Source organism: Tachypleus tridentatus, chromosome 13 (genome assembly GCF_004210375.1).
Source record: "Tachypleus tridentatus isolate NWPU-2018 chromosome 13, ASM421037v1, whole genome shotgun sequence".
NCBI lineage: Eukaryota > Metazoa > Arthropoda > Merostomata > Xiphosura > Limulidae > Tachypleus > Tachypleus tridentatus.
In genome coordinates this window covers 250270834-250294675 of record NC_134837.1, presented here as the reverse complement: position 1 = coordinate 250294675, position 23842 = coordinate 250270834, and the positions used below count along the sequence as shown (strand labels likewise).

The 23842-nt window shown below is 35.1% G+C and overlaps 1 protein-coding gene across 1 annotated transcript in view; it reads left to right on the top strand.

Annotated features, from left to right (window-relative positions):
- Positions 1-23842, top strand: part of LOC143238247 (acetylcholine receptor subunit alpha-like) — a 66104-nt gene that overhangs the window by 21429 nt on the left and 20833 nt on the right. Inside the window, exons 2-3 of the mRNA XM_076478318.1 lie at positions 10176-10315; positions 22011-22055. Of these exons, the coding sequence (XP_076334433.1) occupies positions 10176-10315; positions 22011-22055 (185 nt within the window). The remainder of the gene's footprint in view (positions 1-10175; positions 10316-22010; positions 22056-23842) is intronic.

Sequence of the window (23842 nt, the reverse complement as noted above, 5' to 3'; positions counted from 1 at the left end):
AATTGGCTTTTCGAAGTCACTGCCCCTATTTGCTGTGTAGTTTATGACACGTTTTAAATCATTCTATATATATATGTGTGTATTTCGATAGTGATGTACAACATATAATATATAAATACATATTGATGTCTCACAGTATAAAAATGTATATACATATATATATATATGAAAGTATATTGTTACAAATATTTCTAAACTGACCAAAAACAAAGGATTTTTTATGTAAAGCATTACTATACTTTTATAGCTCGTCATGATTTGTATATTACAAATTTATCGGAATGGTAAAAAAATATAACGTAAGAGAATAAGTTGGCGTTTACCGTAGTACATGTTTACTATTGAAATTTATTATACGTTAAAATATTGAGAATTTTTTATTGTTTAAAATTGTCTAGGTCAGTAAAATTACGAATGAAACTTTTGATAGCCTGAGAACTGATATCGGTAAAAACAATGTATATACATCAGGGTTACATACACTTGTCAGGGTTACATATGCACATCACGACTCGTAATCTGTTTCACTTATTTGTAACCAATCAGAAGCTTCGCCACAGTTCTCAGGTATTCTTATTTCACAAAAACTTAAATATTATAGCTCACAGAATATATTTGAAATTAGGATTAGATGGATACACAATAAGATTCTCCAATGGTCGGCTTTAATTTCTTTAGATTGATAGAATAATAGAATGGGGAAAAATGTTCTTGATAATTAAAATACATTTTTATATTTACTGATATAATGATAGACTGAGTTTTTAAAAGTATTACGTCAAACACAAAATGGCTTTAAAATGGTCGACTACAACTTTAAACATGAAATCAAAATTCTATTTCTCGATTACCTGAGCTAAAAGAATAATTTTTACTTATAGTTTCTGTGCGAAACAGCTTTATTATCAGGGAAATGTTATTCATAATTACGCTAAGTGCATCACAACTTTACCTAACATTTAGCGGTATTATCTGAATCTCTGTGGTGGGTTTAAACGATATCTTCAAATTTCTATAGCGATATTCGTACAAGGTTTGTTTGAACAAGAAAATATGGGATAGTATTAGCTATTTACATTTTATCATCTCTATAGTTATCGACGTAACTAAGACGTCTAACAATATTTTGATTTGGTGGCACAGTGGTAATTCAGGAAGTTCATAACGCCAGAAATTGGGTTTTGATACCCCTGGTGAGCACAGCACTGATAGCATATTATAAAGTTTTGCGTTTAATGATAAACAATCTAACTTTTAGCTTTGTGAAGCGAGTAGTGCGCAATAAATATAAGAGTTCATTAATTCTAATTAATCAAAATTACTTATTCGAGTTTAGTACATACGTTTATTGTTTTGTATATCTTTCCGCGAAAATTCTACAACAAACAAAGAACAAAATATCTGAAGCTTTCAATTTTAATAACACCAAGTCTACGACATTGGCTTTAAATCTCGCTTGCTTCTTCTGGTCTTTTATTAAACCAGCTGCTGTTACCACTTATTGAAGAAAGTATTGTTTCGCTTTTCCTAATATACTCTTTACAATCTTTGTCACCAGGGGATTTTTCTAACACGTCTGTTAGAAAAATCGTGCTATAGGTTTTAGATTTTATTCCTTCTATATATTCCCAGTCTTCCATTTAACACGAATGTAATCATTTCATTAAAAGTTTCACATCCGCTCACAAAATTTTCAAATGTAATTTTAACGTTTCTGTGAAAGAAGTATTTGGAAAACACATCAGGGATATGCTATTCGGTGATGATTTATAAATTCATTAGTACCAGCTTTCTAGTACTTTAGATTTGTACAGGTACTTAATCTACTAATTGGAAAATGACCCTTATGTTAACAATGTATTTACAACTTTAGTTGAAAGCACTAATTACGCGTTAATTGTCTGTGCAGCTCGAAACAATAAATTGACTTCTTGCCAGAATCAATTGAAGACGGAAGGCAACTTTAAATTACGCGAGAAAAAAAAAACTTTAGAAAAGGAAAATAATTACAAAACGTGACTTTTTTTTATTCTAAATCATTTGTATTAAGATATACAATAAATATTTTTGAGCAGGGGCTCAATAAACAAGCAAACGACAATAGTAGGAAGTATTTTACACTTCTACTGGAGAACGTACATGATTGATAATCGATCACCATCAGTTCACTAAGATTAAGTTTATAATAAATAAATAACTGAAGGGAATTGACTACATTTTTTACAGTTGATGTGCTATCTTATATTAAGAGTTTTAATGACTTACATCCAATGCTTGGTATCTAATTAATTAAAGAGCAGAATAGCATGCCACTTTTCTATTAAGCTTTTAACCTTTTGTGCAAAATTAGGGGAAGCATGGTTGGTTTTAATTAAATAGTACTAACTTAAGTGGTATATTAATATTAAGAAATAGATCATATGTAAAAACAAACACGCGTGTGATCATCTATTTACTTATGTTTTGAACTTTAATCTTTTCATTCGCGTTACATTCTTTGACCTTTAATGAGTGTTGTATTTGTTTTTTGAATTTCTCACAAAGCTACACAAAGGCTATCTACACTACCCATCCCTAATGTAGAGAGAAGGCAGCTACTCGTGACCACCCACCGTCAATTCGTGGGCTACTCTTTTACCAACGAATAATGGGATTGACTGTCACACTATAACACTCTACAGCAGAAAGAGTGAGCAATTTTGGTAAAATGAAGATTCAATCCCACGACCTTCAGATGGCGAGTCAAGCATCCTGACCACGTGAACATTGTTACGTTCTAACTGATCATGAGCATTAAGATCTTGACCTTATACCAACGTTTTCTTCTCGAATTTTTGTTCATTAATGTTTTTTCCATTACAGTTAAACTTGACTACAAGCAAACCATCTAGAATTCGAATTGTTTTGATGACTCTTACCTGGTTTAAACTATCTACAATGTTTTGATTTATGATAAAGTTTTCTTTGCAAATAGTAACGATTTTTATAACTTTTGCTTTAACATGTGTTCCCTGAGTTAACTTAAAACATTATGATATTTGCTAAGGCGAAAAAAAACCTTTCACTAAAACCATTCTTTATTTATAGGATTAAATTTAAGGTCAAGATGGCGTGTTTACTGGTGTATGATTTTTTTCCCTATTTTGTGGCCAGTGCAAATCTTGTTATGATTGTTACCGTTGATAAAGAAATCATAAAATTCTAGTGTATAGTACTTGCCTTGTCCTATTCACTTCTCCACTATTTCACTACATTAGATTATATTCATTGTAATCTCGTCATATTCTTCTTCTTCAATTCTGTATTTTCAACAAGATGTGATTGGATAATTTCAAACACTTTCAACAATACAGTTTATTGACAACTTCTGCGGAAACTTAATAAAATTATAAAATCTGAAACATGCTGCCAACAATTTGGTTTTGAAAGGACAGTGAGTACACAAACAAACATGAGTAAGTGAAACAACGATTCGCCAAGAAGAAAAAAAAGGGAGATTTTCTGTTTAATAACCCAAATTCTGTTGGATGGAAATCAAAGTAACATTAATGGTTGTTCTATCAGAGTAATGATTAAATCCCAGATTCCATCAGATCACAGTAACTTAAAATATGTTGGTGGGTAGTGTTGACTAGCTGCTTTCTCTCTAATACTATTGTTGGTATTAATGATATCATATGTCGTGTATCAGTTTACTTTTAGCTTTGTGCGATATTCTAAAACAATGCTTGTTATATGGTTACGTTAACACTGAAGAGGTATCTGCTGTGTTTGGTGTATTGTTATATTTAACGTCGTCAGGTTTGCTGCTGTGTATCGTGTACTTCCATGTGTATCGCTGTAAAGTTCATTGTTTTCTTAGGTGTACGATTATATTTAATTTTGTACAGTTCATTGCTGTGTTTGGTGCGTTGCTAAGTTTCACACTATAGTTCACTGCTGTGTTTGGTGTATGATTATATTTAATAAAGTAAAATTTTGTTTCACTTTCTTTACATATCTAACATTCGTAGCTCTTCGGACAATTAAGACATTTTGTTTTTTGATATTTTCTACTTTTGACCATTCATTGGACTTTTGCTACTGTCACCAGTGCATGCACGCAACTACAAAGTGACCATTATACTGGAATTATAACGTTAGGCTACCGTGACTCAACAGAGATAAATATTTAGACCAAAGACCATTTCGTATTTTGAATAGTTGTTGTTACTGTGTAATCCTGAGGTTATGACAGCATTATGGATTGATTTATCGATTAGAAGATCAATATATATTTATTTTCAGAATTAAAAGCATTCACTGGCTATTCAGAGAGCAGAGTTTTTAACCACAGTTATGTTGCTAACGATCCCTAACCAGTCTTGTCAAATTCAATTTTTTTTATTAAGGAATGAAGTGAAAAGGAACAGAGAGCCAGGGTTTCTGATTCAAACTTTGTCAGATATAAATGTTCACGTCTTCGAAATACGTATAAATACAGTTCAGTGTACTTTTCTTAAAACTTTTAACGTTAAACTAAGCGCTTGTTAAGACTGTGTTTAGGTAAAGATGTTAAAGTGTTTAGGTAGATCAAAACCCAGTCCACCTTCCTCGGCATTATGATTTTCATTATTCCAGCTGTTAGTTCGTAACTAGAATATTTTCTGTTCGTTAGTAATGAGTGACGCAGTTACCTTAGGTGATAACGAACCATAGAATTATGCAAAACTCTTTTTGGAAATTATTGCTCATAGGTTACTCTCAGTGACAGTTTTGTCTTCAGAGCTGGTGTGTTATAAAATGATGGAATACTGGTTGTGATTCATACTTCAGTGTGAATCTTGTTACTCATTGTTCTTAAAATATATTTTTATGGCTCTACTTTTTAGTTCGTTTGTTGTTTGTTAAACATGAACGGACCGTTCTTTCTTGACTACGTTATGCCAGATTTTTTTAAAGGCCCGACATGGCTAGATGATTAAGGCACTCGACTCGTAATCTGAGAGTCGCGGGTTCAGATTCCCGTCACACCAAACATGCCCACCCTTTCAGCCGTGGGGCGTTATAAAGTGACGGTCAATCCCTCTATTTGTTGGTAAAAATAGCCCAAGAGTTAGCGGTGGGTGGTGATGGCTAGCTGCCTTCCCTCTAGTCTTACACTGCTAAATTAGAGACGGCTAGCGCAGATAGCCCTCGTGTAGCTTTGTGCGAAATTCAAACCAAAAATTTTTTAAGTTGGCTATATAACTATAAATTACATTTTCGGTAGCTCATATAATAGAAATATCTCAGACTTTATGAAATGAAAAGTGCTCAGTATGTATTTATAATGTTCTAGTTTGAACTTAAAGCGCTGAATTGCTGAACTCTATATATTGCTTTATTGTTGTTTTTGAGTAATTTTAAGACAGTTTCTTTTCTTCTTGGAACACATACCGTTAGGACATATTGCTTAAGATACTGATTTTGTTGAAATAATACTTATATATTTCTTTTTAAATATCCACCCTTTTGTCAGCGCATTGTTTTTTGTTATTTCATTTTGTAGTTTATTGTTTCAAACTGATGAAATGTTCTCTATAACAACTCGGCCGACGATTTTCCGATGACAGCACGAATGACACGAGTCTTGAAGGTTTGCAAATAAGTTCTTATTGTTTGTTTCTGAATTTCGCACAAAGCTACATAATAGCTGTCTGCGCTGGTCTTCCAAAGGACTTTACTCGTGAAAGAAAAAGAGAGAAAAACATGTGATGTTATAAAACTGTTACGCAATAAAAATTATAAAAAATATTTATAATAAATCCCTACCAATAAGATGTGGTATGTGAAACTAATCAGAAAAAAAGGTTGAATTTCGCGCAAAATTACCCGAGGGCTTGTAGCGCTAGCTGTCCCTAATTTAGCAGTCTTAGACTAGAGGGAAGGCAGATATTCATCACCAACCGCCTCCAACTCTTGAGCTGCTCTTTTGCCAACGAATAATCGGATTGACCATTACATATAACTTCTCCATGGTCCGGCATGGCCAGGTGGGTCAAGGCGTTCGACTCGTAATCTGAGGGTCGCGGGTTAGAATCCCGGTCGCACCAAACATGCTCGCCCTTTCAGCCGTGGGGGGCGTATAAAGTGACGGTCAATCCCATTATTCGTTGGTAAAAGAGTAGCCCAAGAGTTGGCGGTGGGTGGTGATGACTAGCTATATTCCCTCTAGTCTTACACTACTAAATTAGGGACGGCTAGCACAGATAGCTCTCGAGTAGCTTTGCGCGAAATTTAAAAACAAACAAACAAACAAACTCCTCCAAAACTGGAAGAGCGAGCGTGGGAATCGAACCATTAGGTGTCGAATAAGCTCCTAACACAGAGAGAATTAAGTACGCAAGCCTCAAAGTAATAACAGTAATTTTACACGATAGCATTGGTTGAAACTCAAGAAACTTTATTTTTATTTTTATTTTCGGCCAGAACACAACCCAAGGGTAAATAAAAAAAATATAACAGTATTAAATTTATTCAATCGTTTTCGATGCAAATCTTAAACAGTGTATTTTGTTTAGAAAATTTCAGCGGAACTGAACTGTGGGATATAAAAATACAAATTGTCTTAGGAACCATCTGGATGCAGTAACTCGGGTCATTGTAAGGTATAGTAATGTACTTGAGATTTCTTAGAACTATAAATTCAAAGTGTAATCTTAAAAATTATATGACTTGTAATGAGAAGTAACACTAGATAGCTCATCTGGGTTCTATAGAAGAATAAAAGAGTTTCGAACAACACTTTAAAATTCGATTTACGTAAGTCAATTATCCACGTACACCACAATAATCTTATTTGCTCTTGACTTAAAGCTGGGTTTTCCGATCATAACTGGTAGAAATGGATGCTGTAAATTGTACAGAAAGTCTGTGAAAAGAGCAGAACAACATGAAACTTACTGCATTCTCTACTCATCCTAAAACAGGGAGGTCTTTATATTATTTCTCAGGGGTATCTAAAATATACATTTATATCCATGTTGTAAAGCAGCGTTGTCTAATACTGAACCAGCGAACATTCTTAAAACAAACGATGGTCATTTTTTTAAATCTCTGATTCATTCCTAAGCAAATATTCTTATCTCACAAGTATTTCAATGAATAACATAACACTCGTTTGCCAACTTAACCCTAGAATTACTGATGAGAGCTTATGTAGGTTCTAATGTTTTTTAAATACATTTTTCTCGACTATTTACCTACCAGATTACCTGTGAACCCTTTACTTTGTTAGTTTATAAAAGTCCTAATGACATTTGAATAAAAATAAGTAGTGTGCCTACCATGGATATCAAAACTCGGTTTTTAATGTTATAAGCCTTCAGAGTTAACGCAGAGACACTGGAGTAATGACAAAAAACAAAACAAAAATCATGAAATTTCAATCAATCCCATTAATTATAACTGTGTCTTCCACAAAAAAAAAATTATATAGAAAATAATAATTTCTTTAAACGTTTTCAGTAGATTCGTTATTATGAATGTAGCAATAAGTTGACTTTTCATAATACAGTATATGTATCCCATCAATAGTGTTAAAAAAAGTGGGCGATTTAAGGTTAAACAAATTATTTTGACTCTAATGATTTAGTTACTTGAGGTGTAATATTCAAAATTTCGAGAAAAGTTACCCAAGAATTAGATGCTCACAATAATTTCTAATTTTGAACCGATAGACTTGGACGAAAGCAGTTAGTCAACAGCACACACCGCCGACTCTTGGGTCACTCTTCTACCAACGAATAATGAGATTGATCGGGACATTATAACGCCCTCACGGCTGAAAGGGCAAAAATGTTTGGTGTGACGGAGATTGGAACCCTTGACCCTCGAATTGCAAGTCAAGTGCTCTAACCACCTGGTCACACTTGGCTCGATTGGGTGTGATACCATTAATCACGCAGCTGGGATTTGATTATACAAAAGTCGCAATGATATTAAGTCATCTCTGTGAAAATACTTTCTTTTGTTTTCATTTACGCTTAATATTTTATGGCAATTTGCTCATGCATAGAGAATCTGAATTATTAATAGATTTATTTTCTCTCGAAAATAGTTTGAAAGTTAATAAAAAAGATATAAGTCGTCACATTTTCATATCTTCGAAACGGCGCACTCATCAATTTATTTATACTTGGAGCTACACAACGATCCATGGTAATTTGATAATTCTTTCAACCATATCTAATAAGATTAGGAAAAAAAGGTAATGTAAGATCTTATCTTGTAAAATGGCATACCATGTAAATGAATAGAGCTTTTGGTTGGATTATTTTAGCGATTTAACATAGTACAATGAAGATTAGGGCTCGGTATTGTTTAAGCCTGCAAACCTACACAAGAGTTATCTGCGCACAAATAACTTAAAGAGAAGGTAATTAGTTAATAGCATATACCGCCAACTCTTGAGCTACTCCTGTTTTACCGAATATTAGATTATGACCGACCTCGTAATCATCTTCAGTCTCTGTTATAATCTCAGTAATATCTCACGATTCACAGTCAGACAAGGAAATCGGTTTAATCTCTAAACTACGCATTCAACCAGCAAAGAAGATCGGAGCTAGTTTAAATCCACACTCTCAACCAGCCAAAGAGATCGGAGTTAATCTCAAAACTTCTCATTCAACCAGCAAAAAAAGATCAAAGTTAGTTCAAATCTTGAAGCTCAGCCACCAAAGAAGGTCGGGGCTAGTCTTAAATCCACAGTTCTGCGAGTCAACAGGATTGAACTATTCTAAAATCTCCATTCTAAACTAATAATACAAATCCTCACAACGACAACAACAAAAACTGTTTTAATTACATGAAAACTAACATATTATATCACAATCAAGTATTTTAACGTCGTTAAAAAGAGAGAACGGAACATACATTTACTTGAAACACGTTCTGTCATTCCACTTTTAGAAGGATCGAAATTTACTTCAGGGTAGACTAGTGGTTAGCGCTCCCAGGCTGTAAATCCAAGAATTCGTGGTTAGGGCTCAGTTAACTCGAAAAAGAGTTTTGCATTTTTGGGCCATGATAACACTTAATGACATTTAAATCGTGCTATTCTGTCAAAAAGTGTAGCCTAGCGGCAGATTCTGGTAATTTCTCTCTATTTTGTTATTTCAACTTTTGGAGATAACACTTTTGTACTTTTGGCCACGTTATCAAATTTTGATAATCAAGACAAACCAGATTTACACTTTTAAACTTATGTACATAAGATTTTAAAAAACATCAACAGATTTGTAAGTCAAGATTTACCTTCAGTGCAGGACCCAACATGGCCTGGTGGTTAAGATACTCGACTCGTAATCCGAGGGTCGCGGGTTCGAATTCCCGTCACACCAAACATGCTCGCCCTTTCAGTCGAGGAAACGTTATAATGTAACGGTCAATCCTACTATTCACTGGTAAAAGAGTAGCTCAAGAGTGGGCGATGAGTGGTGATAACTAGCTGCCGTCCCTCTAGTCTTACACTGCTAAATGTAGCTTTGCGCGAAATTCAAAACAAGCCAGTCTTTCAGTGCGATCATTTTAAACAAACAAACGGTCACGAAACACCAAAGAGAGTCCCTTTTTAAGAGAACAGTAAATGGTATGAGAGATATTTCAATCTCATCCAATAGTACACGGAAAAAGTTATCTGTACGGTAATTGTTTAAATTATGGCTATATACCTTGTTTCGCACTCAAATAACTAAATTATTAAACTGATTTTAGAATTGTATGTGTGTGTGAAATTAAGCACAAAGCTACACAATGTGGTAGAGGGGCTCTGCCCATCCCTGGTATCCTAACCTGGTTTTTAGCGATGCGAGTCCGCAGACATACAGTTGTGCAAGTGGGAGGCGTGTAAGAATTAGCGGTTTGTTTGAAGTTAAGCACAAAGTTACACATGGGCTACCTGTGCTCTGCCCACTATGGGTATCGAAACCCGGTCTCTAGGGTGGTAAGTCCGCAGAGCATAATTTTGTGAACCACCAGTGTATGAGATAGTAAAAAAAAAAAACGACTTTCAACATCAGCTTTAACTCTTAGACGCGCAGTGTTTTCAAGTGTCTCAAATGATATGTCAATTAAAATATAAGGTGTAGCCTTAAAATATTGTGAATATAAACTGATGTATTAAAAAACAGCATAGAATGTATTTCCTTTAGGTGGTGAAGCAAATCCAGACGCCAAACGATTGTATGATGATTTAATTTCCCGTTACAACAAGCTAGTTCGTCCAGTTCTCAACGTCAGCGAAGCACTGACTGTTAGCATCAAGCTCAAGCTATCTCAGTTGATTGAAGTGGTAAGGATTTATCTTAAGTATTAGCATCATAGAGCTAGTAATTTGTATTAATTATATCCTATTGTCTGAGCACGCACCTATTTCATGACCTATATAAATTTATGAATTGTGTTGCTTAGAATATTTTTTGATTGTTTGTTATTGATTTTCGCGCAAAGCTGCATGAGGGCTATCTGAGCTAGCGGTCCCTAATTTAGCAGTGTAAGACTAGAAGGAAGGCAGCTAGTCATCACCACCACCCATCGCCAGCTCTTGGACTACTCTTTTACCAACGAATAGCGGGATTGACCGAAACTTTATAACGTCCCCTCGGCTGAAAGGGCGAGCATGTTTGGTGCGACGAGGATTCGAACCCGCATTAAGATTACGAGTCTAATGCCTTAACCACCTGGCCATGCTGAGCCTTTCTTAGAATAAACAGTTTATTTACTTTTCAGGTTCAGTTGTTTGTTATTAAGAACAAAACAACCCAAAGGGTTATCAGTGCTTTGCCCACCACGGGTAACGAAACCCGGTTTCTAGCAGTATAAGTCCGCAAATATACTACTGTGCTTCTGGTGGGAGGGAGGGTTCGAATCACGATCAAGGCATTAGATATTTCAGTCGTTAAATACATCTTTCCAGCTGTGTCTGTTTGAACATACGCTTTACAATTCTTTGTGTATTTATATATAATGTTCTGTTTTGTTTTGTTGACTAGCGCGCTTTCAAAGTTAAACCAACTTGTATCTTACACTAAACATTATCACTGTTTCACCTCTTATTGAGAAAAATGAAAACTGAAAATGAAGAATTTTGAGTTTTCTAGCTATAGGATTTATATATGCAGTAGTGTGATTGCATAAACATAATAAGTAATGCTAGTGAGCAATTAATAGCTTTAGTATTTTTAATCTGAATAGCACTTGATGCGACACATTGGCTAAAAGCCAAGGTTAAAGCTTAAAGTTAAAGGCCATCACAGTTCAGGCATCACTATTCTTGAAGAATGACTGTGGATAGAAGGAAGACAACCAGTAACCAGCACTCTTCCACCTGCCATCCACTCACACGGATTGATTGTTATGAATAGAAAGCTTAGGGTGTGGAAAATATTCTAATATTTTATAATGTCGCAAAGAATCGTGCTCGGCTGGGGAGGTTCGACATCTCGTGTTCAAGTCCATCACAGAGTCGGACTTGTTTGTTTGTTGTTAATCGCAAACTTACCTAATGGCCTATCTATGATCTGCTCATCATGAGTATCAAAACGCGAATTTTAGAGCGTTAGAAGCCTACAACCTTATCGCTGTGCCACTTGAGAAGAGAACCAAAATAGGCCTATTCATAACCAAACAACGGGATTGGCCCAACGTCTTTGGGTAAAAATGTACCGGGCGTGTTCATGAATCATATGATGAGCCTTCCCATCCGCAGTCCAATCCCAACATTTTCTGGATCTCTTCCTGAGCTGACTCCTCCCCGTCCAAGTGATACTGCAGAATGTCTACGGACTTTTTGTAACCAGGTTTCGATACCCGTGGTGAGAAAGGCACAGATAGCCCATTGTGTAGCTTTGTATTTAATCATAAATAAACAAAAATATTTCTCGAGCCATGGTTAAATATTAAGATATGATAATTAGGTAGATAGAAAAAGTAACTTATGAATTGAAAACGCCAATCCTGTATTTGAAAAAACTGACTATTGGTATAAAATATCATAAATCACTGTAGAAAAGAGAAACAAACCAGAATCGATAATGATTAGAATGAACTAAATTATTACTCTCCCAGTTTAGGAGATTAATCTAGATTAGTCCTAAAGCTACAAATTAAGCTAACAATTTAAAACACTGTTTTGATATTTTGTCTTCAAATATGTGCGAAAAATAGAATATAATAAGTTTCTATAGCTTACTCAACACTTTAGTGATGTAAACATTAAATTTGTTCCAAACTGTTTGCGTACCTGAAATATATTTATTTTAAAAAATCAGTGGATATTCGACTCTGAATTATTTAACAGTGAAGACAACTAGAATAATTACAACAAGGGGAGTATACAGAAAACGGCAATGGTAAATAACGCTAAAGTCCTTGGTTCGACTCCTCGCGGTGGACATTACGAAACTGTAGGCCTAACAAAAGATTACTTAAGAGCTTGTATATATGTTATATGTGTATTCAAATTTTCCATGTAAAAAAAATCTTCGTTTGGTTTGTATTAAGTGTTAATTGCTATAGCAAATATGATATGTTGTTCCCTAAATTTTGGAATGTATATTTGCTGCTCTAAGTGTTAAAATTCCCCTTGAGATGACTAACCATGTTACAATTTTACCACGATATTAAAAATATTTGCGTCTAGTCTCTCGAAATACTGGTGCAGAAATATAGTTCTATGGTAAAGACATGAAGTTCATAGTTATCTTTGAAAGTTGTTTTCAACGTAGCCTGAAAATAAAGCAACTACTTTACCAACCGTAATGTTGACAGGATTGCTTTCCATCTTCTTACTTTCGCTATTTTCTTTCTAATACTATCAGTAGTAGTACATTGTAATACTTTTGTTTCTACAGTCTACGTATAAGTAATCCACAAGATAACTAGATAACGGGAACTGATAAGACTCTAATTTGTGCACTTTAATCACATGTACTTCAACAAAACACAGTGTAAGGTTTCTAGTGAGGGTGGTTCAGTTGCAACATTTATATATTGCACACGACACAACAACGTGTAACTCTTCGCTTTAAATATCATTACACGGCCAGTCTAAGGTCTTGCTGTCGAACCATTAGGTGGTCCATGTTGCAAGGCTTATCTTAAGTATCATATCAAAGTTAATTTGCCGTTTCCAAGACAACTGTGAACAAAGAGAGTGTGCAATGTAACTTATAGCTGGAGGATTATGTTATAGTATTTTAATTTTATTTTTTGAGGAAAATACTTTTTTAATATTTAAAAAAAATACATTTTGCCCACCTTTTTTATTTCCCTTTCCGTACAGGCATAACCTTCCGCAAAGCACTTTACCAATCTAAAACTAATATACAGTTGTGACAGACGTTTATAGGTATTCAATTAGCTAAAATAGATTTAATAAGTAAAAGATACATACAACATATATTGGTTTTCTTTAGATTAGGTCTTAATAGCTATTTGAATTTTATAAATTATTAAATTAACAATGCCTAGTTATCTTGTTTAAGTAGTATTTAAGGCTTATTACGTGAAAAGAATTGTTTGTTTTTTTTTTGAATTTTGCGCAAAGCTACACGAGAGCTATCTGCTCTAGCCGTCCCTAATTAGCAGTGTAAGACCAGAGGGTAGGCAGCTAGTCATCATCACCCACTGTCAACCCTTGGGCTAATCTTTTACCAACAAGAGATGTGTGTTATGTACTACGTAAGTTTCCGGTTGATGTTATTATTCAAAGTATTAATTATACTATGTAACAAAATTTTTACTTTTTCTTGTTCCTGGAGAAAAAGTGTTATTTCCCAATTGCTTAAGCCTAAAGTAAATATAAAAGACCTATTTCTCTCTTCAAACTTTGCATTTGTGACCTCGAAGTGTATAACGAAAACATGATGGGAGACTATATTTGAGGGCTGATAAGTGAAAGTGATTTACATTACAGTTGCAAATCTTGAAAAACCACTCACTTCTAATCATTTTTGTGTAACTTTAGTATAAATACATGTAAATCTTGATTCATATGCTGTTTAATTCAGACCTTATGTGAATGTGCAAATTTGCCCGTTTTTACATAGAAAATAGGTTAACTTCTAAATTTCATTATTCAGGTCACAAAAGCAAAGTTTGAAGGGAATAATGGCCATTTTCTGTACTTTTACAACATGAGAAATTTAGAAATACGTAACACATAGTATCAGACTTCTTGAAACTGCATTTATCTTGACATGTATAATGGGATGCATACAAAAGACTATTAAAATAGAGACATAAACACCAGTGCAGCTACGCGTTTCAGGTGCAAACCAACCTTTGTTTTGTATATCACTCTTGACATACACCTAAGGTGATGTTCATTGTCCAAGATTTCATTGGTCAAAACACTAGAGGGTTTAATGTTTAATATCTACTTTTCACGATCTTTTATGATAAAAGCTTTTGTTGAATGCTTATATTACTGATCCAACTATGGAGAGATTTATTAGTTCAAATATTTGTTTCGTTTGTTTGTAGTTAAGCTCAAAGATACACAATTGGCCATCTCTGCTATGCCCAGCACTAGTATTATCGAAACCTAGATTTTAGCGTGGTAACCTTCATACATACCGCTAAGCCACTAGAAAAAATTTTGTTTTTTTGTTTTTTAAATTTCGCACAAAGCTACTCAAGGGCTATCTGTGTTAGCCGTCCCTACTTTAGCAGTGACTAGAGGGAAGGCAGCTAGTCATCACTACCCACCGCCAACTCTTGGGCTACTCTTTTACCAACGAATAGTGGGATTAACCGTCACATTATAACGCCCCCACGGCTGAAAGGGCGAGCATGTTTGGTGCGACGGGGATGCGAACACGCGACCCTCAGATTACGAGTCGCACGCCTTAACACGCTTGGCCATGCCGGGCCCACTAGAAAAGATGGAAGTAATTGTTTTCAGAACCTTAAAATAATTTATAGACATAAGATAAACTTTATTTTCGGGACCACATAGATTGAAATTAACCAATAAACATTTCAATTTGTATAAGATTCTAACTTTTGTTTTCGAGTATATGATATTTTTTAAAACCTTTATTTTTTAAGTAGTAACTAAGAAACACATATACCTACAGTTCACGAATCTCTACATTTGAGGTCTTATTTCCAAGTTTGTTTCATTCTCAAGCTGCGACGTTTTCGAGTGAAGAAGGATTCTCTTGTTTGTGTTCGATAAATTAACAGCTTTTCACAAGTCTTGTACAAAAAGGAAAACACGTGCAATTGTAAGGGCGTCGAACTATTCACCAATCAGGCATTTAGCAACGATGTTTCGTGTACATTCAGCATGGATGAATACAGCTTAGATGACCAAACATAGTTATTTGCAGACACAGCTGGAGAAAACCATTTCCCGTCAACCAGGATTGGCAGAAACACGTGAAACTAATATTTATCAACAGATATGTCAATCGCGTCTTTTCTATCTCCTCCTGACTGCAGTGAAAGACATAAAAAAACAGAACGACTGGTTTTATCTTTTCGTCATTGTAGACTGAAACTACATCTCGTTTGTTAGAAAGAAAAGCACCACAATCAGAATTCTTTGCATTTTATTACAGAAACATTCGTTGCTCCTATAAGACCTAAGCATAATGGAGAAGTTTCCCAGATGTTGCATTTTTGGATATTAAAAACCGACATCGGTGTGCTGTGCAGTTTGGGTGAAAAGAAAAAAAATGAAGACGGAAATCATTAAGTTTTTAGTTTCAGTTAGATTTTAACGTAAGTGCGAGAACTTATGAAGCTAAAATTTGGATTTCGACGCCCGTTGTGGGCGCAGTACAGACAGCCCATTATTTATCTTTGTGCTTAATTGTTTGGTTTAGTTTGAATTTTGCGCAAATATACACTAGAGCTATTTGCACTAGCCATCCCTAACTTAGCAGTGTAAGATTAGAGGGAAGATAGCTAGTCATCATCCCTCACCACCAACTTTTGGGCTACTCTTTTACCAACGAATAGTGGGATTGACCGTTACATTATAATGCCCCCACGGCTGCTAGGGTGAACATGTTTGTTGCGATGGAAATTCGAACCCGCGACTTTCGGATTACGAGTCAAGTGCCTTAACCACATAGCCATGCCGAGCCCTTTGTGCTTAAACACAAATAAACGCATAAATAAATATATATATATATATACACAAATCATCATTTTAAGCCAAGGACAATTGGTTAGATGCTCTTTGATTTTAAACTCCTTTAAACAGATCCTTGAGCGAAGTTTCAATGAGAAAATTACATTTATTAAATGATTGCTGCACTCGATGTATGATCAACATCTTACTTTTAGATTTGGCACGATTCATGAACTCTCACTAAACCTACTAGCTGTTCACTAATTCTCTCACTGAATTGTTGTAGAAGGAGAAATGGCTTTACAGCTCAACCCCCCATGTCCTTAAACGCTGAGTATATCTCTTAGTGTGTGCTTTTATATCTCAAATCCATGAACGTGATTTCTGTCGGGTTTGTTATTAATAGTACTTGCAAAAAAGAGTGCCAAATATAGCGGAGGTATAAAAAATATATATCTATGACTAAGAGTAGAAGGTAAATCTGGTAACTTAAATATACATAAAATAAGATAGAGTCAAGACACTGCATATAAAATTAAATAACATAATCCACATATTTGTATGTTAATTAATCTTTAGGCTTAATTTCATAATAATGTGTTTTTTTTCTAGATTATACCCATATGCTTTAGTAAAGTGAAGTTAATTGCACTATATACGAGAAGCGTTCGACGTGTCGTACAGCCCTTGGAATTGGTGTCTTTATTGTCTATCGTGCTGTTCTAGTTTTGTTTGTTTTGAATTTCGCGCAAAGCTACTCAAGGACTAACTGCGCTAGCTGTCCCTAATTTTGCAGTGTGATACTCGAGGAAAGGCAGCTAGTCATCACCACCCTCCGCCAACTCTTGGGCTACTCTTTTACCAACGAATATGAATAGTGGGATTAACTATCACATAACGCCCCCACGGCTGAAAAGGCGAGCATATTTGGTGTGACAGGTATTCGAGCCAGCGACCTTCGGATTACGCTAGTGCTTAAACCACCTGGCTATGCCAAGCCCATCATGTTCTGATGGCCATGATTATACATTATGGTGAAGACACCGTAGCTTCAATTATAACAAGACTTTCGAGATCAAGTTTCGATTATAAGTACGAGAACTCACTGTAGTTATGTTGGGGGACACGAATATGTGGAAGGATGGGATTGATCTTAATCCAATTTCTTTTGGTAATCTTTCTCATAAAATCGGTAGTGGCTAAGAACTTGTGAGTCTTTGCCAATTTCCTGAAAGAGGCATGATGTGCCCAGTTTCATCGCAATAACTTTTAAACCCGAAAGTGTTTCCTTTTTTTATCACCATAGTTTCTGATTGACTTGGGGTATAGTTTCTGAACTTTTGTTTTCTTACGATTTTCGCTGCCCAACTTTTACCATTTCCATAAAAAGAAAGTGTGTGTGTATTTTTTCTTATAGCAAAGCCACATCGGGCTATCTACTGAGTCAATCGAGGGGAATCGAACCTATGATTTTGGAGTTGTAAATCTGTAGACTTACCGCTGCTCCAGTGGGGGACTGAAAGGCAAGAACACATACACACATGGAAACACAAAACAAAAACTGAAGGTCCCCTTCTATAAATGTCGGATTATGTTTCACCTTATAATGCCGCTGCACGAATATTCTTTCTTAGATAACGTTCTGAGGTATTTGCTTTCTGTGGCGGAATTGCACGTCTAATACTTACAAAATCGATATCTACCATATATATATTTATATATACATGCCAAACATGGCAACACGTGTCGCATGCGTAGCAATGCGTCATTTGCATACCGTATAAATCAATTCTCAAACAATGTAATTAATCTTTATATATTAGGATTAACTCATTTAAATAACTTAATATTTTCAATTACCTATAATGAAGTTGAAAAGGTTTTAAACAGTAAAAAAAAAACATTTTACAATTGGACAAAACAGGGGAGAAGAAAAATGTACCTCTGAAAAATACAAGAATGAAAGTAAGGCCAATGAAATCCCCCATTTTAAACTCAAACAAGGGTCATAGTGCAGTATCCCATAATCCTTAGATCACCTAGGTCAACGATCATTCCAAATAATCATATTGAAATAACTTTATTTCATTCCATGAATCCAATACAGAAAGAGAGAAAGAAAAAAAAATACCGTTCTCTATACTATACAATGACGTCATGTCTACATGCCAAACACATGTATGAATATTGAGAAAAAAATTACTTGAACATGTCTATCTAAAGATATGTTGTGACTCGCTCTGAACAAATGAAATTGATTGTTCTTTGACTCGCAAGACAGGACGCATGCATTTTCAAAGAATTAGAAGCATGACCCGGCATGGCCAAGCGTGTTAAGGCGTGCGACTCGTAATCTGAGGGTCGCGGGTTCGCATCCCCGTCGCTCCAAACATGCTCGCCCTTTCAGCCGTGGGGGCGCTATAATGTGACGGTCAATCCCACTATTAGTTGGTAAAAAAGTAGCCCAGAGTTGGCGGTGGGTGGTGATGACTAGCTGCCTTCCCTCTAATCTTACACTACTAAATTAGGGACGGCTAGCACAGATAGCCCTCGAGTAGCTTTGCGCGAAATTTAAAAAAAAACAAACAATTAAAAGCATATCATAAGGGTGAGAGAGAGTTAAAACGAAATACTTTTTCTAAACTGTAAAGATATTTTCTAAAAGTCTATAATGTAATTTTAATGCACACTGACAATTATCACAACCAGTTGATTTATTTTTATAATAGTCATATATTTGCCAGACATTTTCCTTTGCATTTTAAATATTATGTGGCTCTACGTTGTTTGTCAGTTTTATAAACACCAAGTTAAATATTCATATAAGAGCTTGTATTCGAATTTGCCGTCCCTGATTTTGCAGTGTAACACTAGAGAAAAGGCAACTAGTCATCATCACCCACCGAAAACTCTTGGGCCACTCTTTTACCAAAGAACAGTGGGATTGACCGTAATATTATAACGCCCCCACGGCTGAAAGAGGAGCGTTTGTGTAACGCGGATTCGAAATCGCGATTCTCAGATTACGAGTCGAACTATATATAAGAGATTATGTTTTCTATTAGTAAAAGTGAGGCCACGAATGTCATTTTTCTATTAATCTTTTCTGATTAAAATACGCCAAGTGTCAGTTCTTCCTAAGATCAAATTTAGTGAAATTCGATTACTAATTGTATCGATAATGTCATTAGTATATGTGATGACGAAGAGATACGTAAAGTGGAAGTATAATTTAGAAAATGATTTCTAAATTCAGAGAACATTTTATGACATTGAATTCGCGATTTTTTTTCCTGAAGTTCCTTCATAGTATATACCTAAGAGATAATTTTACGTCTGTGCTTTGTCGTGTAGACGGCAGGTTGTCCTTCATCTGATCAAACTGAAAATACCAAACGATCTTTTCTAGTAAAACTATCAATTAATTGGGTCTTTGTTTGTTTTGAATTTTGTGCAAAGCTACACGGGGTTCATCTGCACTAGCCGTCCCTAACTTAACAATGTAAGACTCATAAGGATCAGGATAAATTAATACAAATCATTCAAAGTTAAGTTCAAATATTAAGCCTTTTGTAGAAATACTTTATTATCATATTACTTTTTAACATAACGCCAAGTTTTTGTGTGACTAATCAATAAGTATCAAAGTAATTTGGTACAAGAATTCGAATCGTGGTTTTGTGTTAGAGGAGTTTGGTTTGTTTTGAATTTCGCGCAAAGTTACACGAGGGCTATCTGCGCTACCCGTCCATATTTTTGCAGTGTAATACTAGAGAAAAGGCAGCTACTCATCACCACCCACCGTCAACTATTGGGCTACTCTTTTACCAAAGAATAGTGGGATTGACCACCATATTATAACGCCCCCACGGCTGAAAGGCGAGCATGTTTGGAGATATAGGGATTACGAGTCGAGTGCCTTAACTACCTGATTATGCCGGGCCCACACAAAACTGAAACGTAAGGTTTTCTTTTTTGAAACAATTTTTGGAACTTTGGTTTTATTTGTATGAATAGCAGCTTCAATATTCGTAGCTTTCGTTATTGGTATTGGTATTTCGTATTGGTCATAAAGGGAATTCCAAGGAACATAAAATCCAGTTCGACTGTTCTTACAAACATTGGAAGATACATTGCCTGCGCTTGTCTTTTTAACAAAAATATTTAGAAATGTTTATCATCGACTTATTTTACCATCGTGAATTATCTGTTTGGGTTTATCTGGTTTAAATGAGAGAAAAACTCGTGAGTAACGTTAAGGTTATAGAAGACTGAAGAAATGTCATAACTTTATCAAAACCCAAAAATCTTATGAAGTGAATTTATGATGACAATGTCTTCAATTTTTAGTATAAATATATTGACTAGTATTGAAGATAAGTCAGGTACGGCTATCGCTCTTAGTCCAATGTATCCTTGTGCGAAGTTCAAACCAATCCAAAATATTACAAATATTATTTCTGCTGAGAATAAATTAAAATTATAAGACGATTAGATAGATTTACTGATTAAAAAAATCAAATTAACATTTTTCATAAAATATTAAGCTTTTTAAAACAAGATATGAATAACATTTCTTAGAGGCTTCTTTCTTCTTGCAGTAGTTTATATTATTTATATTTTTATTATTTGATAAAAGATAATTGAAACGTTTAAGATTTATAATATAAAGTTGGAAATGCCATAGCCAGGTGATTAGGGAGCCTGACTCGTAATATGAGGGTCACGGGTTCGAATCCCTGTCACATCAAGCATACTCCTTTTAGCCGTGAAGGTGTTATAATTTCACCGTTAATCCCATTCTTCATTAATAAAAGAATAACCGAAGAGTTGACGGTGGATGGTGACGACTAGCTGACTTCTTTCTAGTCTTGCATTGCTAATTTAGGAACGTCTAGCGCAGATAACCCTAGTGTAGGTTTGCGCTAAATTCGAAAATAAATAATCTTTCACAAAAATATATTTATGGAAAATATAATCTTTATAGCTTTTGAGTCGATGTTATTAAAATAATATCCTTATAGGGAACATAGTTTTAACTCTTCACAATAACATACTTATAAAGAAAACACTTTTATCTCGATGCTCTTACATTAACGCACTTAAAAATAACGTTTTATACTCAGTTCAGTATTTTCATGTGCAAGAAAGAGCTTACAGAAAACTTAATTTTTAACTCGAATTTATGACAGAAGTATACTTACAGAGCACTTATTTTTGACTGAATATTATGTTTTATGCTACAGAAATCCACTTCAAAAGCACTTGAAATTACGTTATATATCGATCTGATAGTCTAATACTAATCCCAACTGTTTTGGCACTTAACGATAAACCTCCATTTTTTAAATATTTTACATTCTCTTTCAAGAAGACGTTTTCCTGTGTTCTATATTTCCATAAAAGATTAAAATTAACTTATTCTCTAAGACACCCTCTCGTCAAGAAGAAAAACTAACAAAATCAATTTGGCAACATAAAGATTTTCATTTCGATTAAACTGAATGAGTTTCTTTAGTGTATACGAAAGCCAATATATTTGATTTGTGTTCTTTATTAATTTTTCTTTATCAAACTATTTTTAAACTAAAAAAATATTTAGCCTTTTTTATAATTCTAAATCCATTGTTCAATTTACTTATTTCTGGAAGTTAATTAGCACCTGAAAAGAAACAAAACAACTCAAATCTTAAATCATCGGACACATTAGAATATTTAAAGAAGCCTCGTAAGATCTATCTCCCACACATTAATCATAACCTCGAGAAATATTTAAGTTAAAATCAATGATCGCAGACTAGTTGTGATATGTCAATAATACAGTTATGTGGTGCTATTTCATAAAAACTTGGTTACTCTGTTTTCTCACTAAGACTGTTTTTTTTTTTTATATTATTTTCAGAATTTAAAGGAGCAGATAATGACAACAAACGTCTGGGTTCAACAGGTTAGTAATCACCGTATACGTATGTTAAAGATTTCTTTTTTCTTACACCAAGGCTGAAACTGAAAATAGAATATGTGACGTAGAGGCCTAAGACATTCCTTCATTGGCCGTATCCTCTGCTGTATAGTGCAGTTTCGCTTTTATAAGGCTCATCAGCACAGCTTGGATTAGCAAACCAAATAAATGCCATTAGGCTTCTTATAAGGATAAAATACGTGTGATATCTATGGGATTTTGAATCCATCTTAACATTATTGACATATCTAAGTTAGTTTAGGTTACTATACGGTGAAGTAAAACAGACTCGAAACCACCTGGGCAGGTCAGTACTGTGGTTTCATCTTTGTATAATAATGATGATAAAAGTGTAAAAAAATATTCAAGAAGTTCGTGAAACATGTTTTTCACTTTAATAGTCTGTCTTTATTTCAGTTTATATATATATATATACACTGCTGGCCGAAATCTTAAGGCCAATGAACATAAAGAAAAAATATGCATTTTGCGTTGTTAGACTCAACCACTTATTTGAGTAGAGCTTCGAAAGATGAAAATAAGAAAAGGGAAAATAAAAATAAAAACGTTTTAGCATTTAATAGGGAAAATGTGAACATATGAAATTAGCCTAAATACGAGTTGGTCAAAAGTTTAAGACCATACCGAAAAATATGGCAAAGGCTAAAAAGTTGACAGAGTTTGAACATGACAGAATTGTCGAGCTGCAAAAGCAAGGTTTCTCTCAACGTGCCATCGCTGGTGAGATTGGGCGTAGTAAAACTGTTGTTGCAAATTTTTTAGAAAACCCTGAGGGATACGGAACGACAATTTCATGTGGTCGACCCAAGAAAATTTCGCCGGCGTTGAGCAGAAAGATTCGACGAGTTGTCCGGCAAGACACCAGCCGATCGTCGAACCATATTAAGGCCCTTACGGACGCAGAATGCAGCTCAAAATCAACAAGACGGCATCTACGAGAGAAAGGCTTTAAAACCGTAAACGTCTTCAAAGGCCACGCCTCCTTCCACACCACGAAACACCACGGTTAAACTTTGCTGAGAAGCACCAAACACGGGACATAGAAAAGTGGAAGAAGGTTTTGTTCTCTGATGAGAAACAATTTAACCTGGATGGTACAGATGGCTTCTAACGTTACTGGCACGATAAGGATATCCCGTCGGAGTCATTTTCTACATGACACAGTGGAGGAGGTTTCATCAGGATCTGGGGTGATTTATCCTTCCATGGAACAATGAAGCTTCAGGTTATACTGGGGCGTCAAACAGCGGCTGGCTACATTGGCATGTTGGAGAAAGCATCCTTATTGACTGAAGGCTCTCGCTTGTGTGGAAATGACTGGATCTTTCAGCAGGACAATGCTGCAATTCACAATGGCCGCAGGATAAAGGACTTCTTCATGGCGAATAACGTGATTCTTTTGGACCATCCAGCGTGTTCACCCGAACTGAACCCCACTGAAAATGTTTGGGGGTGGATGGCAAGGGAAGTCTGTATAAATGGAAGTCAGTTCCAAATAGTGCATGATCTTCGTAAAGCCATCTTCACCACTTGAAATAACATTCCAGCCAGCCTTCTGTAAACGCTTATATCGACCATGCCAAAGCGAATGTTTGAAGTTATTCGTAATGACTGCCGTGCAACTCACTACTGAGACCTGTTGTTGGGCATTTCCTACCCTGTTTAGGACTTCTTTTTGGTATGGTCTTAAACTTTTGACCAGCCAGTATTCAGGCTAATTTCATAGTGTTCACATTTTCTCTATTAAATGC